This window comes from Myotis davidii, unplaced genomic scaffold (genome assembly GCF_000327345.1).
Source record: "Myotis davidii unplaced genomic scaffold, ASM32734v1 scaffold49, whole genome shotgun sequence".
Lineage (NCBI taxonomy): Eukaryota > Metazoa > Chordata > Mammalia > Chiroptera > Vespertilionidae > Myotis > Myotis davidii.
In genome coordinates, this window is record NW_006300375.1 from 4848826 (window position 1) to 4861634 (window position 12809).

The 12809-nt window shown below is 50.9% G+C and overlaps 1 protein-coding gene across 1 annotated transcript in view; it reads left to right on the forward strand.

Annotated features, from left to right (window-relative positions):
• Nucleotides 1-12809, forward strand: part of ZNF282 (zinc finger protein 282) — a 25719-nt gene that overhangs the window by 382 nt on the left and 12528 nt on the right. Inside the window, exons 2-4 of the mRNA XM_006777178.2 lie at nt 3153-3572; nt 9635-9761; nt 10222-10341. Of these exons, the coding sequence (XP_006777241.1) occupies nt 3153-3572; nt 9635-9761; nt 10222-10341 (667 nt within the window). The remainder of the gene's footprint in view (nt 1-3152; nt 3573-9634; nt 9762-10221; nt 10342-12809) is intronic.

The window sequence follows — 12809 nt, forward strand, 5'->3', positions numbered from 1 at the left end:
GCCCGGAGCGCGTGGTCCGGGGACCTGCGCCCGGCCCGGCTCACCTCTGCGGGGGCCGGAGGGTTTGCTGGTAGCGCCTGGGCCGCCTCCGCAGGGCTCCACTGTAGCCACTGGGACGAAAGGCTGTGTTAAACCTACGGCCGTCTCCCACCAAGTGTAGCGAGTCATTCACTTTTCCCTGCACCGGGTGTGACGGGGCCGTGGAGAGGTGACTTTGCCTTCCCTCCTGCGGTTGGCAAACTTGGCTGCATATTCTAATCACCTGAGCAACTCTCAGACTCCTGCCGCCCAGGCCTCATCCCAGACCAGTGAAATCGCGTCCGTGGGGTGGCGAGCAGGCGCCGTTCATTTCCGAAAGCCCCGCGGGGACCTCAGCATGCGGGCGAGTCTGGGAGCCACCGCGCCGGGCTTGTGTGCACAGGCCGTGGTCCTCGGAGAGGCCTGCGGGAGAGCCTGGGAGCAGGCCTGGGTAGGGGTGGGGGGGCGCCCAGAGCCCCCCAGCTGATGGCCTGGTTCTCTCAGCAGGCTCTGACCGGTCAGCCGGGTGCTGTGTCTGATCATTCTTCAGTTTTAGGTCTCCAAACCGCAGAAAAGTTAGCTGGGCCTGGTGACTTCCCCGACTTCCACGGTTAGCCCTGTTGCTTTCTGTGGGCCAGGCAGGAAGGAAGCCTCAATGAGCCCGCGTGCAGAGCTCTGATGGAAACACCGCTGTCTCTGAGCAGGGTTTGGGGCCCAGAGGCCTGGTCCCCTTTCTCCTGTGTCAGTGATTTCCCGGAAGCTGTGGGATGGTCCTCTGTGGCCGTCACAGCTGCTCCAAGTTAGAGAGGGCGGTTGGCATGCCTGCCCCAGGCCTGCCCAGGTCACCTCTAAGCAACAGGTCTCCACTTTGCCCAGCCTGAGGCCACTGCAGCAGCAGCAGCAGCAGCAAGAACAGAAAATGACACCTCTTCCTGTCCCTGGTGGCAAGGAGAGGCCGCTATTAGACCCGCTGTTGTCCAGTAACTGCTGGGTGCTGGTCCGGTGTGGGGCCAGTCCCCAGGTCACCTGTGAATGGTCACCAACCTCACTTGGTCATAGGATTCATTCAGCTCCCAACCTGCACCCATGGGGTACCCCTCCCCAGGAGGCAGGGAGGGAGGGGGCTGAGAGGTCTTCTCTTCCTCTTAGGGATGTCTCCTCCTCCCCTCCTCAGAGAGTGACATTTTTTTGGCAAACCTATTCTCATTTTGGAAGGAATCTGAATCAATAGTTATATATGGAAAAAAGGCTGCTCGTCTGCTCTCTCGCTTGGGCTGCGTGGTGTCCCCCCTGGTGCGACTCTGCCCGGAAGGTGTCAGCACCACGGACCTGAACTGTGTTTCGTTACCTGCAGCCGCAGCTAGAGTCGCTCGCTCCAGGTGGCGATGAAACCAGGTGCTGTAGAAGGTCCAGCTGCCTGTCTTCAAAGCAGAGATCATCATTAGTGGCCCTAACCTGCTTAGAGTTTGCTGGGAAGGTTAGAGTCAGATGACTTACATCAGTGGTTCTCAACCTTGGCTGCACATTAGAATCACCTGGGAATCTTTTTAAAATCCCGATTTCTGGGCCTCATCCTCCGGAAATTCTGTTTCTTTGTTATGGGGTGAGGCCACAACATTAGTAACAAAGAAACAGAATTTCTGGAGGATGAGGCCCAGAAATCAGGATTTTAAAAAGATTCCCAGGTGATTTTAATGTGCAGCCAAGGTTGAGAACACTGACTTACATGAAAATTCTCACCTTGAAACAGAAAACATGAGGCCACCCTAAACAGGGCATCATGCTGGCTGGTGTGGCTCAGTGATTGAGTGAAACCTATGAACCAGAAGGTCACGGTTCTATTCCTGGTCAGGACACATGCCCGGGTTGCCGGCTCGATCCCTAGTGGGGAGCGTGCAGGAGGCAAGCAACAAATATGTACCGTATTTGCCGGCGTATAAGACGATTTTTTGGCCCTGAAAAATATGCCTCCAAGTGGGGGGGTTGTCTTATACGCCAGGTACACTTCAGATAGACTGCCCATAGTGCTTGCCCCGTGCCATAGTGGCCTCCCGATGCCCGCCCACTTCATTCCACATACCGTTCAGGCATCAGCAGCGCTGCTGGGTGTATGCTCGGCTGATATGCGATTTTGCTGTTATGCGATTTTACCACACTCGCAAAATCGCACACAGCCGACCATACACCCAGTATGATAGCGCAAAATCGCGAATTGCGATACCATACTGGGTGTATGGTAGGGCCCGCCCTGTCACTATAGCAGTCTGGTCCACCCTTGCATCAGCATCTCCCTGGGACCTCACTAGTGCGCAAGTGCGAGCTCTTCAACATTCTAACAGGCACCATGATAGCGCAAAATCGCGAATCTTCAATGCATATGTAAAGAAATATACGGTAACCCGAATTTACCACACTCGCAAAATCGCACACAGCCAACCATACACCCAGTATGGTATCGCGATTCGTGATTTTGCGCTATCATACTGGGTGTATGGTCGGCTGTGTGCGATTTTGCGAGTGTGGTAAAATCGCATAACAGCAAAATCGCATAACAGCCGAGCATACACCCAGCAGCGCTGCTGATGCCTGAACGGTATGTGGAATGAAGTGGGCGGGCATCGGGAGGCCACTATGGCACGGGGCAAGCACTATGGGCAGTCTATCTGAAGTGTACCTGGCGTATAAGACGACCCCCCACTTGGAGGCATATTTTTCAGGGCCAAAAAATCGTCTTATACGCCGGCAAATACGGTAATTCTCTCTCATCATTGAGGTTTCCGTCTCTCTCTCCCTCTCCCTTCCTCTCTGAAATTAATAAAAAAAGAAGAAAAGAGTTCTTCATTAAGTCTAGCCCTTGAGGAAAGTAGCTGTTCTGTTCAAAGAAAGTCATATGTGACATTTAAGGCCAAAGCTCAAAATGGGTGAACTAGTGACCTGATTGGTTGGAAATGGGAAGGTGGGTGGGTGGCTGCTCGAGCTGTTGCTGGGGACATTCATGAACAACATAGCCTGAGAGGCGGGGGCTTGGCAGAAGAATGGGAATCTGTGGCATTTGATTCGTTGGGCTCTTAGGCCACTCTCCCCCGCCACACAGGGTCTCATCCCAGGTTGTCACTTTCTCCCTCTGCACCCAGGCTCAAGAATGGGACATGGATGCCCGGCGACCTATGCCTTTTCAGTTCCCGCCCTTCCCAGACAGGGCACCTGTCTTCCCTGACCGTGTGATGAGAGAGCCCCAGTTGCCCACGGCCGAGATCTCCCTCTGGACCGTGGTGGCCGCCATTCAAGCTGTGGAGAGGAAGGTGGATGCCCAGGCCAGCCAGCTGCTAAATCTGGAGGGACGGACGGGGACAGCCGAGAAGAAGCTGGCCGACTGCGAGAAGACGGCTGTGGAGTTCGGGAACCACATGGAGAGCAAGTGGGCCGTGCTGGGGACCCTGCTGCAGGAGTACGGGCTGCTGCAGAGGCGGCTGGAGAACATGGAGAACCTGCTGAGGAACAGGAACTTCTGGGTCCTGCGGCTGCCCCCCGGCAGCAAGGGGGAGGTCCCCAAGGTATGTGGTGGAACGTCCTCCCTGCAGGAGGTAGCCTCCTCCCACTCCCCAAAGAGTCTGCATGTTTCTGTCCTTGACCTTTCCCCTCCTGGAGATGTCCGGGTGTCTGCAAATTCCTTAAGCTTTCATGCTTGGGTTTTCCACTTGGCACCGAGTGACCATTTGTCGTTGGTTATCTTTGTGTATGCTTTTTGTCTGAACGTGGCTGGACACAGACCCAAACCACGCTGATTGGAATCCCTTGAAAGTCATAACCACTACCCTCCGGTGTCCCCTCTCACAGTTCCTATTCCATTCGCAGAGAATTCATGCTCCGGTTCCCATTCCAATCGTGTTCCCCTGGCTCATCAACACCTCAGTTTCTGTCCATGGCCCTGGTTTCTAGTCCACTGAAAAACTGGAGTCACTCACAGGTGACGTCCACGTGCAGCCACGGCATTCATCTGTCCGTCCGCCTTGTGCACTCTGCCTGTTCTGTTCCCATGAGCTCCCTGTCCTCTGTCACTCCAGGAAGTCACTCCAGCATGTCCCCCTTTTCTTCTGCATCATCAGCTCTTCCCTGTTTATGGGACTGGCCAGTGCGCAATCAAAAACCCCCCTGGCCCCTGCATGTCCCTCCAGTTAGTGCCGTGGTTCTCTGCTCTGCTGTAGAGCAGAATTCCTTCGACTGGTCTGAATGTCTCCAGTTCTTGCTTCCCCACTTTCTTTCCCCCCCTTTTTAACCTTTGTAGTGTAGAAAATTAAGACATATACCAAAGTAGTTCGAAGAGTATAATGAAACCTCGCAAACCCATCATCCAGTTTCAGTAATGATCAACTCCTGGCCCATCCTGTTTCATCTAAATCCCTACCCATCGCCTTCTCCCATTTTATTTTGAAGCAGATCTCAGACATTAATTATTGTGTTTATAAATATTTCTATATGTAGCTCTAAAAGGTAAAGACTCCCTTTAAAAAAATGAATAATCTCAATATAATTACCATCACAGAAAACGCTTCAACCTCCTCAAATATCCAATTGGTGTTCACGTTTCCAGTTCTTTAAAAAATGTTGTAACCCCCCCACCCCACCCCCATTTGTTTGTTGGTCTGTTCATTGTGATTGCTTTGTCTCCTAAGTCTTTTTTGAATCTGTAGGTTCCTCTTCCATCTCCTTCACTTTTTCTTGAAATTTCTCTGTGGAAGAAACTGGACCATCCATCCTGTCGAGTTTCTCACTGGATTCTGCTGCTGCATCCTCCATCGTCTCATTTAATGTGTTCATTGGCTCATGCACCCTGGCACCCACCCCATCAGGCTCTGCTACCACTTCTCCATCCTCCTGGTCTTGCCAGAGCCCTCATGCCCTTCATGGTGTTAAAGCCAGTGGCCGGTTCTCAGCCTTCATCCTCCTGGCCCGTCGCAGGATCTCCTGGAGGTGACCTCTCCCTCCCTGAGACACCGTTCATGTGGCTTCCAGGCCACCTCACCGGGTTCTTTTCCCACCTCACTAGCTGCTCCTCTCTTCCTCCCTGGTTTCACCTCCTTTCCCGACTTCTTATGTTTGGAGTGGGCAGGGTTCTGTCTGACCTTCAGCTTATTTTCTACACTCCCTCCCTCACGATTTCATCCAGTTTCAGGGCTTTAAACCCAATCGGTGTGCTGTCAGCTCCCAAACGTTGTCATATCTTCCTGCTCTTTACCTTGCCCACACTTCCTTGAATGCGATTCACATTCAGCATCTCCCCGGGGGTGTTGGTAAATATCTTAGGTTTAACATGACCTACCTGAGCTGACGCTCTGCCTGACACCTATTCTGCCCAAAGTTGTCCTCATCTCTGGGGAAGACAACTACATCCTTCCACTTGCTCAAGACAGAAGCGTTGGGGTCACACTCCTTCCTCTTTCTCACACCAACTTCCAATATTTAGTAAATACCATCTGATTTTTCTTCAAAATAATATCCATAGTCTGACCATTCCTGCAACCTCCACCACTCCCACCACCCTCATCTCTCATCTGGTTTTTGCCATGGCCGCCTGCCTGCGCTCCTTGTCTCTGTCCTTGTCCCCCAGCCCATATGACCTATCCTCAGCAGAGCAGCCAGAGTGGTCCTTTTCAAATATAAGGCAGTCATATTACCCCTCTGCTTAAGACCCTCACCTGGCTTCCCGTCTGATTCAGTGTTAAGCCCTCGGTTACCAATGGCTGTCTCTCTCTGACCACCTTTCTGACCTTATCTCCACTCCACCCCTTTGCCCACTCCTTCCTGGCACAGTGGCTGTTTACCATTCTGCCATCACACTGTCCATCCCCCTGAGGGACTTCCCTCCACTGAAAAGTTCCTTCCCTCCCTGTCACTTCCGCCAAGGTCTGCTCAGTCGTCACTGGATCAGTGTGCCCTTCTGTGGCCCCAGGGAGCCACGCCTCCCCAACCCCAGCACGCTCTTTTCTCTGTGCCTGCTCTCATGTTCTCCAAGCACTTACGCCACCAGGCATCTTAAATATTGACTCCTGTTTTTATCTTCTTGGTTGGTTCTCTCTGACCACAATGTCAGGTCTGCTTGTTTCACTGTTGTGTCTCTGTGCCTAGTTGGTCGGTATGCAAAAAAATTCTTACTGAGTGACTCCAGCCGGAGAGCTCACACTCCCATGTACGGGACCGGGTCTTCTATGTCTGTATCTGCAGAGGCAACGTGCAGTGATTTCGCCAGAGGAGTTGTTAGACACAGGTTAACTGAGCCCTCATAGAACCTAGTTGGAATAGTGGCCTGGTTCCTCCATAAGGCCGTCCCTGCCACCGCAGTCCATGAAACTGGTTTTCAGTATGGCTTTTACAGTGCCTGTCCAGCACAGTCAACACCTCTCACTGTGCTTTATGGTTGACCTCGGTGCTCTGTCCTTACGTGGCCTTGTTGTGTGTTCTGTACGTTGGAGGACCCCGGAGGTGACGTATGCCATCACAGAATGAGGGAATGGTTATGGGGTCCACAGTCAGAGGACTGGGGTTTGGATCTCAGCTTCATATGTACTGGTTCCCTTACCATTGGTCAAGTAGGGGTTTTGCTATCGCTGAGCATCCTCGATCCTTCCTTTGAAAGAAGTGAAGTTTAAATAAATACCAGTCTGGGGAATTTCCAGCTGGTCTCTCTGAGCTTGTGCTCTCTTCTGGAAAACGAAGGTGATAACATGCTTAGTGCATGGAGTTGTGAGGATTTGTTGGTTTTGCTGATGGGACAACACTATGAATTAGTTACCTATTGCTGTGTAAAAAGTTACCCCCAAATGGAGCAGCCTAAACAAATCTTGCCCCTTTTGTGGGCTAGGAATCCAGGAGCAGCTTGGCTGAGTGGTTCTGGCTCAGAATCTCATGAAGCTATTGACTGAAGGCCTGACTGAGGTGGGAGGGTCTGCCTCCAATATCACTCACTCATTTGGCTGTTGACAGGAAGCCTGAGTTCCTCCCCTTCTGGGCTTCCCCACAGAGCTGTTTGGGCATCCTCCTGACATGGCAGCTGACTTCACTCAGAGTGAGTGAGTCAAGAGAGAGACTAGAATGGAAGCTGCAGTGTCTCTTATGACCTAGTCTCAGAAATCATACGCCATCACTTTTTCATTATTTCTTAGAAGACAGTCACTAAATCCTGCCCACACTCAAGGGGGAGAGAAGTAGGCTCTGCTTTTTTTAAGGGACTGTCAAAGAATATATGGACATATTTGAAACCCCCACAACCATAAAGCACTGTAAGGATATAAGTTCATATTGTTAGCAATTATTGTAATTCATTGTGGACTCTTGGCTGTGCTGGATGCATCCTCTTTGTCAGATTCAAGGAAGACTGTTGGCTCACAGATCCTTGATGCCTCTTGGATTCTGTTGTGTCTGTTCATTGGTTTGCAGATAATTTGTGGGTGCTTTTTATCTATCTAGCTAGACTGTAGGCTCGGGCCATGTCTCAGACTTCTGTTGTATCCTGACATAGTGAAGTTTTCAAAAGTGACTGTGAGAATTTCAGCTGTGAGAATATGGTTCTAGGATGTTGACAGTCCACAGAAATGGTGAAGTGAGACAGAGGAGTTGGGATGTCAAAAAAATAATGAACTTGATTTTGGATACGTTTAGTTTGAGGTATTTAAAAGATGATTAAATGGAGCCACTCAGAAGACTGTCGAAATGTGAACTATGGAGGGAGCAACGAAAATTGAAGGGTGTCGTCTACAAAGAGGTAACCGTTGAAGTTGTGAAAAGAATGAAATTGCCAAGGGAAGAGTGAAGAAACAGGGAAGGGCAAAGGCAGGACCTTGGGTCTTTGGGGAGGAAAAGGAAGCTGTAAAGAAGACATGAGCCACGAGGGCAGGAGGCAGCATCGTTGTGGAAACCAAGCAGGAGAAAAATTCCACCAAAGTGGTGTGACCTTTAAAAGGGTGCAGGTTAACAGCAGGAGACCACCGATGGCCTTCCAGGGGGGCCTCCAGAGAGTGGGGGCTAGTAGAGACACATTAAGAGGTTCAAGGATGTGTGAGTTGTGAAGAAGAAAGCACAGAGTGTGTCTTGGGTGTTTCAAGTGAAAGGAGAATGTAGAGTTGGTTGCAGTAGCAGAGTTGAGTGGGATTCTTCTTGGGTTGGAGACCCTGGAGGGAAAGCCAGTGGAGGGGAGACTGAATGGCCATTTGGGTTAGTTTCCCAGGCAGGAGGGAGAGGAGAAATGAAGGGCACATGAGGAGGGCTTTGGCTTGGCAAGAAAGAGAAGGGCAAGGAAGGGAGCTTGCCAACAGCTCCCCGAGATCAAGGAGAGACTGGGGAACGTGGGGTAGAGTTTGAAAGAAGCCTCTCAGGGAGCAGCCTGAGGCAAGGGATATGAATGCACTGGGCGTCACCGCAGAATGTTGTGATTTTTATTAGCAGCAGGGAAGCAAAATGAAGAAAGTGGTCTGCATTGGCTGTTCCAAGTTGGGGACTCACCCACGTCTCTTGAGGGTCCAGGGAGTCTGTTTCTCAAGATGGCTGGTGAGCTGTGATCAGCATGTAAGTGTGTGCATCGTGCCTGTGCAGGAGGCCCTTAGGGCTGTGAGCACTGGTGCACGGGCTGGCATTCCTAATTAATGGGAGGACATTGCCCACCCACCACACTGTGCACCAGTGAGCGGACACCTGAGGGCTGTCTCTCATTTGCACACAGGTGGCTCTGTATGTGCAGGTAGGAGACTGGTGGACTAGGCTTAGAGCCTGGGGCAGATCTGAGGGGTTGGATTTCAGAGAGAGGGTGAAAGGCTGGTCCATTAGGGATGTGAAAGTGGTGGGAGGTAAGGCTCTGTGGTCAGAGAAGGGAAGTTCTGTTATTAAAATCATGGAAGTGAAACCATTTTGAACGATTCAGTCCCAGGTGAGGCCATGCTGGTGAGTGACAGACAAGTATCCTTGTCAAACTGAAATAACAGCTTAGATAACAGATTAGACTGCCTGGGATAACGAGGGACTGACAGTAGGTGGTGGGTGACTTAGGCTACAGTGGAACTTCCTGGTATTGGCAACTGCAATTCAGCACATTCAGCAAATGTCTTGATTTCAAACTTTGTGCTTCTAGATGCTTGGGACATAACTGAACAAAGCAGGCGGCGATCCCGGGCTTCCTCGCATGCCTTTAGCTATTACATGGGTAGTGACCAAAAATGTCACTGTGTGCCCAGAGGTGACCTGACCAGAAATACAGGTTTTATAACAGGGTTTTACTGTGTTTGGCTCACCGATACCCACTCAGAACTGACCACACCCCGTCTCCCTGAGCACCAAAAGCAGCACAGTGACTCCTCTAGCTCTGCCTTCATGAACCCAGTAACCTAAAAGTGAAATTACAGAGGGTATGGTAAATGCTTAAAAAAAAAGAAAGAAGGCAGTGTTGACCATCATTGTTCTGGAAGCAAAGGTAGGAACAGAATGGACTGATCCCACTGAAATGGAGCGGGCTGGATTAGGAGGACGGGGAGCCCTGGAGAGTAAAGGCCAGGCTCCAGGGTCACATGGGCCCCCAGGTGTGAGAAGGGGAGGCAACGGGGGGTGCAGACTAAAACTCTTGTTGGCCCAGGTTCCGGTGACTTTTGTCGACATTGCTGTGTACTTCTCTGAGGACGAGTGGAAGAACTTGGATGGATGGCAGAAGGAGCTTTACAACAACCTTGTGAAAGAGAACTACAAAACCCTCATGTCCCTGGGTGAGCACTCCTCCCGCCTGCGTGGCCGCGGTCCTACCGAGGGGCGTGGCGTGCTTTCAGCCCACGTTCACACTACCTGGCCAGGCTGTTTCTATAATGCACAGGAGATAGAATGGTTCCTAATCGGATGAGAATGAAAAATCCAGGAACAGGGCTGATCATAGAATCGAATGCCACCACTCTTTTGGAAGAGGGTCGGAAGGGCTACATCCCAGCAGCCTGGATAAGCCATAGTTGGCCTGCTGTTGGCTTTCTGAGACGAGCTATTTCCACACCAGAAATTGGGGTATCTATGGACTCGTTTTCAGGTTCCTCCTAAGAGATTGATTACCTGCCGTGCTCACATAACAGCTACCACCAAGAGGGGCACTCAGCAGGGGGGAGGGGAGAGTTCTGCCAACGCCCTGGATCATAACCCCTTGCTCAGCTTCACTTAGTCCTTCCTTCCAACTCATTCCAGACGCAGAGGGTCCTGGGCCCAAGCCAGAGGCCCCATCCCAAGCTGAGCCCAGGGAAGAGCCTTGCGTGTGGGAGCAGCGTAACCCAGAAGAGAGAGAAATCCTGATGGATCCTGACACAGGTGATGGCAGCTAAGAAAGAAACCCCAGGTCCAGGATAGGGCAGGAGAAAAGCCTGCCCTGACCCCCCCCAAACCCCCCTGCCCTCGCCTCAGTTCAACAGGGGCTTCTTTTTTAAAATTTATTTTTAGAGAGAGGGGGAGAAAGAGAGAAACATCAATGAGAGAGAAGCACATCAATTGGCTGCCTCCTGCACACCCCCTACTGGGGATCGAGCCCACAATCCAGGTACGTGCCCTGACCAGGAATGAGCTGATGATCTCTGGTTGCCTGGGTCCACGCTCAGCCACTGAACTAAACCCGCCGGGCAGCAGGGGCTTCTTTTGAGTTGTTTGTGGGGCCAGTTCTGCCACTGTTGAAATTCGGTGGCCACTCACAGGAAGAGATTTCAGGGCCTGAAAGCCCACCAGGGTGCTGGGATAGAGCCGTGCAGCTCTGGACGCCCAGGCAAGCTGGGGAGAGAGAAGGGGACCAGGCAGGCTTGCGGCATCCCAGGCCTGACCGTGACCTGCAGTGAGAGGCCTGAGACCTGGGGGCAGCCCCATGGGAGGGCAGAAAGGGAGTGTGCGTGGACGTGCAGTTTTGCTGGGGGCCTGCTGCTTCTTGCCCATGTGTCATCTCCAGTATCGCCATCTATTCTCACACAGACCCCCACATCACAGGCAGACTTCTTACCCCTAAGGCTGTTTCCTCACTCAAGAAGGAAACCCAGCTCCTGCAGCATCACCCCTGGCCAGCTTTCACCTGCGGTGGGAGGTGCTAGGCTTCCCGCCCCACTGTGCCCTGCAGGTCCCTTCTTGGGCCTGCAGCTTCCCTAAGCCATGTTGGACCAGGTGAAATCTGTGCTCTAACTGCATTCTCTGCCTTAGCATATAACTCACCTGTCCGTGCCTGTGTTTGGCATTTTTATTGTAAGCATCTTTGCTGGAAGCATTTTTGCCACGTATGTTTTGCCACACAGTTGGCCATAGGCAATTTCACCACAAAAGACCAAATAACCGGCTGATGTTTGGTTTATGTTTGACAGGCTTCACGTATTTAAGCTGATTGTCAGTTTGGTTTCATCTGCATTGGCAAGGTTCTCACAGTGTTCCTGTTATTAAATCTTTTTTTGAGGGGGTGGGGGGGAGGAAGAGAAAGAAATATTCATTTACATTTCACTTATTTACGCATTCATTGATTGATTCTTGTATGTGCCCTGACTGGGGATTGAAACCGCAACCTTGGTGGGTCAGGGTGATGCGCTAACCAACTGAACTACCCTAGGCCAGGGCCTCTTTATTTTTTTCTACATGTTTTGCCTTCTTTTGGGTTAACTGGTCAATTTTTATGATTCCATAGCTCTTGTATTGAATTATTATTTATATATATTTAAAATTTTTCAGTGTTTACCAGAGAGTTTTTCCTTCTTCTTAAAGCATTTTTTATTTTCAATTATAGTAAACATACAATATTATATTAGTTTCACATGTACACCTCAGTAATTAGACATCATGTAACTTACTAAGCGATCATGCCGACAAACCTCGTACCCAATGACACCATACATAATGATTAGAATTTTATTTTTATTTTTTTAATCCTCACCCAAGGATATTTTTTCCATTGCTTTTTAGAGAGAGTTGGTCAGAGGGAAGAAGGCAGGGCCGGGGGTGTGTGTGTGGAGGGTGGAGAGAGAGAGAGAGATGTACATCTATCTGTTGCCTCCCACACGAGCCCCAACCAGGGCAGGGATCGAACCTGCAGTCTAGGAATGTGCCTTTGACACGGAATCAAACCTGTAATCCTTAGTGGTGCAGGCCGGTGCTCTGCTGAGCTACACTGGCCAGGGCTAGAATATTATTGACTATACTAGAGGCCCATTGCAGGAAGATTCCTGCAAGAATAGGGCTTCCTGTGGCTCGAGTGAAGCAGGGAAGGCAGTGAAACCCGCTGAGGCAGGCTTCGCTCCCACTCCCAGCTGCTCCTGCTGGGTTTCCCCTCCCGCTCCCAGCCCCTGAGGCGGGCTTCGCTCCCAGCCACTCCGGCTGGGTTTCCCCTCCCGCCTCCTGCCTCCGCAGCGTTGGCTCCGTTTCTGTCTCTGCCGCCTCTACTTTGCTCTCTTCTGTAGTGCTTCACTTCCACATTGTCTTCAGTCTTCGCTCCCAGCAGGTATATGCAAATTAACCACCATCTTGGTTGGGTTAGTTTGCATATGGCCTCTCTGATTGGCTGGTGGGTGTGGCTTAAGGCGTAGCAAAAGTATGGTCAATTTGCATGTTTGTCTTTTATTAGTGTAGATTCCCTATGTTGTATTTTAAATCCCACGACTGTTTTGTAAGTACTTCCTTATACTCCTTTTTTTTTTACTTTTTTTTGTTTTAAAATAAATCTTTATTGTTCAGATACAGTTGTTCCTCTTTTTCCCCCCATTGCTCCCCTCTACCTTGTTCCCACTTCACCCCTTGCCCTTACCCCAGCCCGCCCCCAC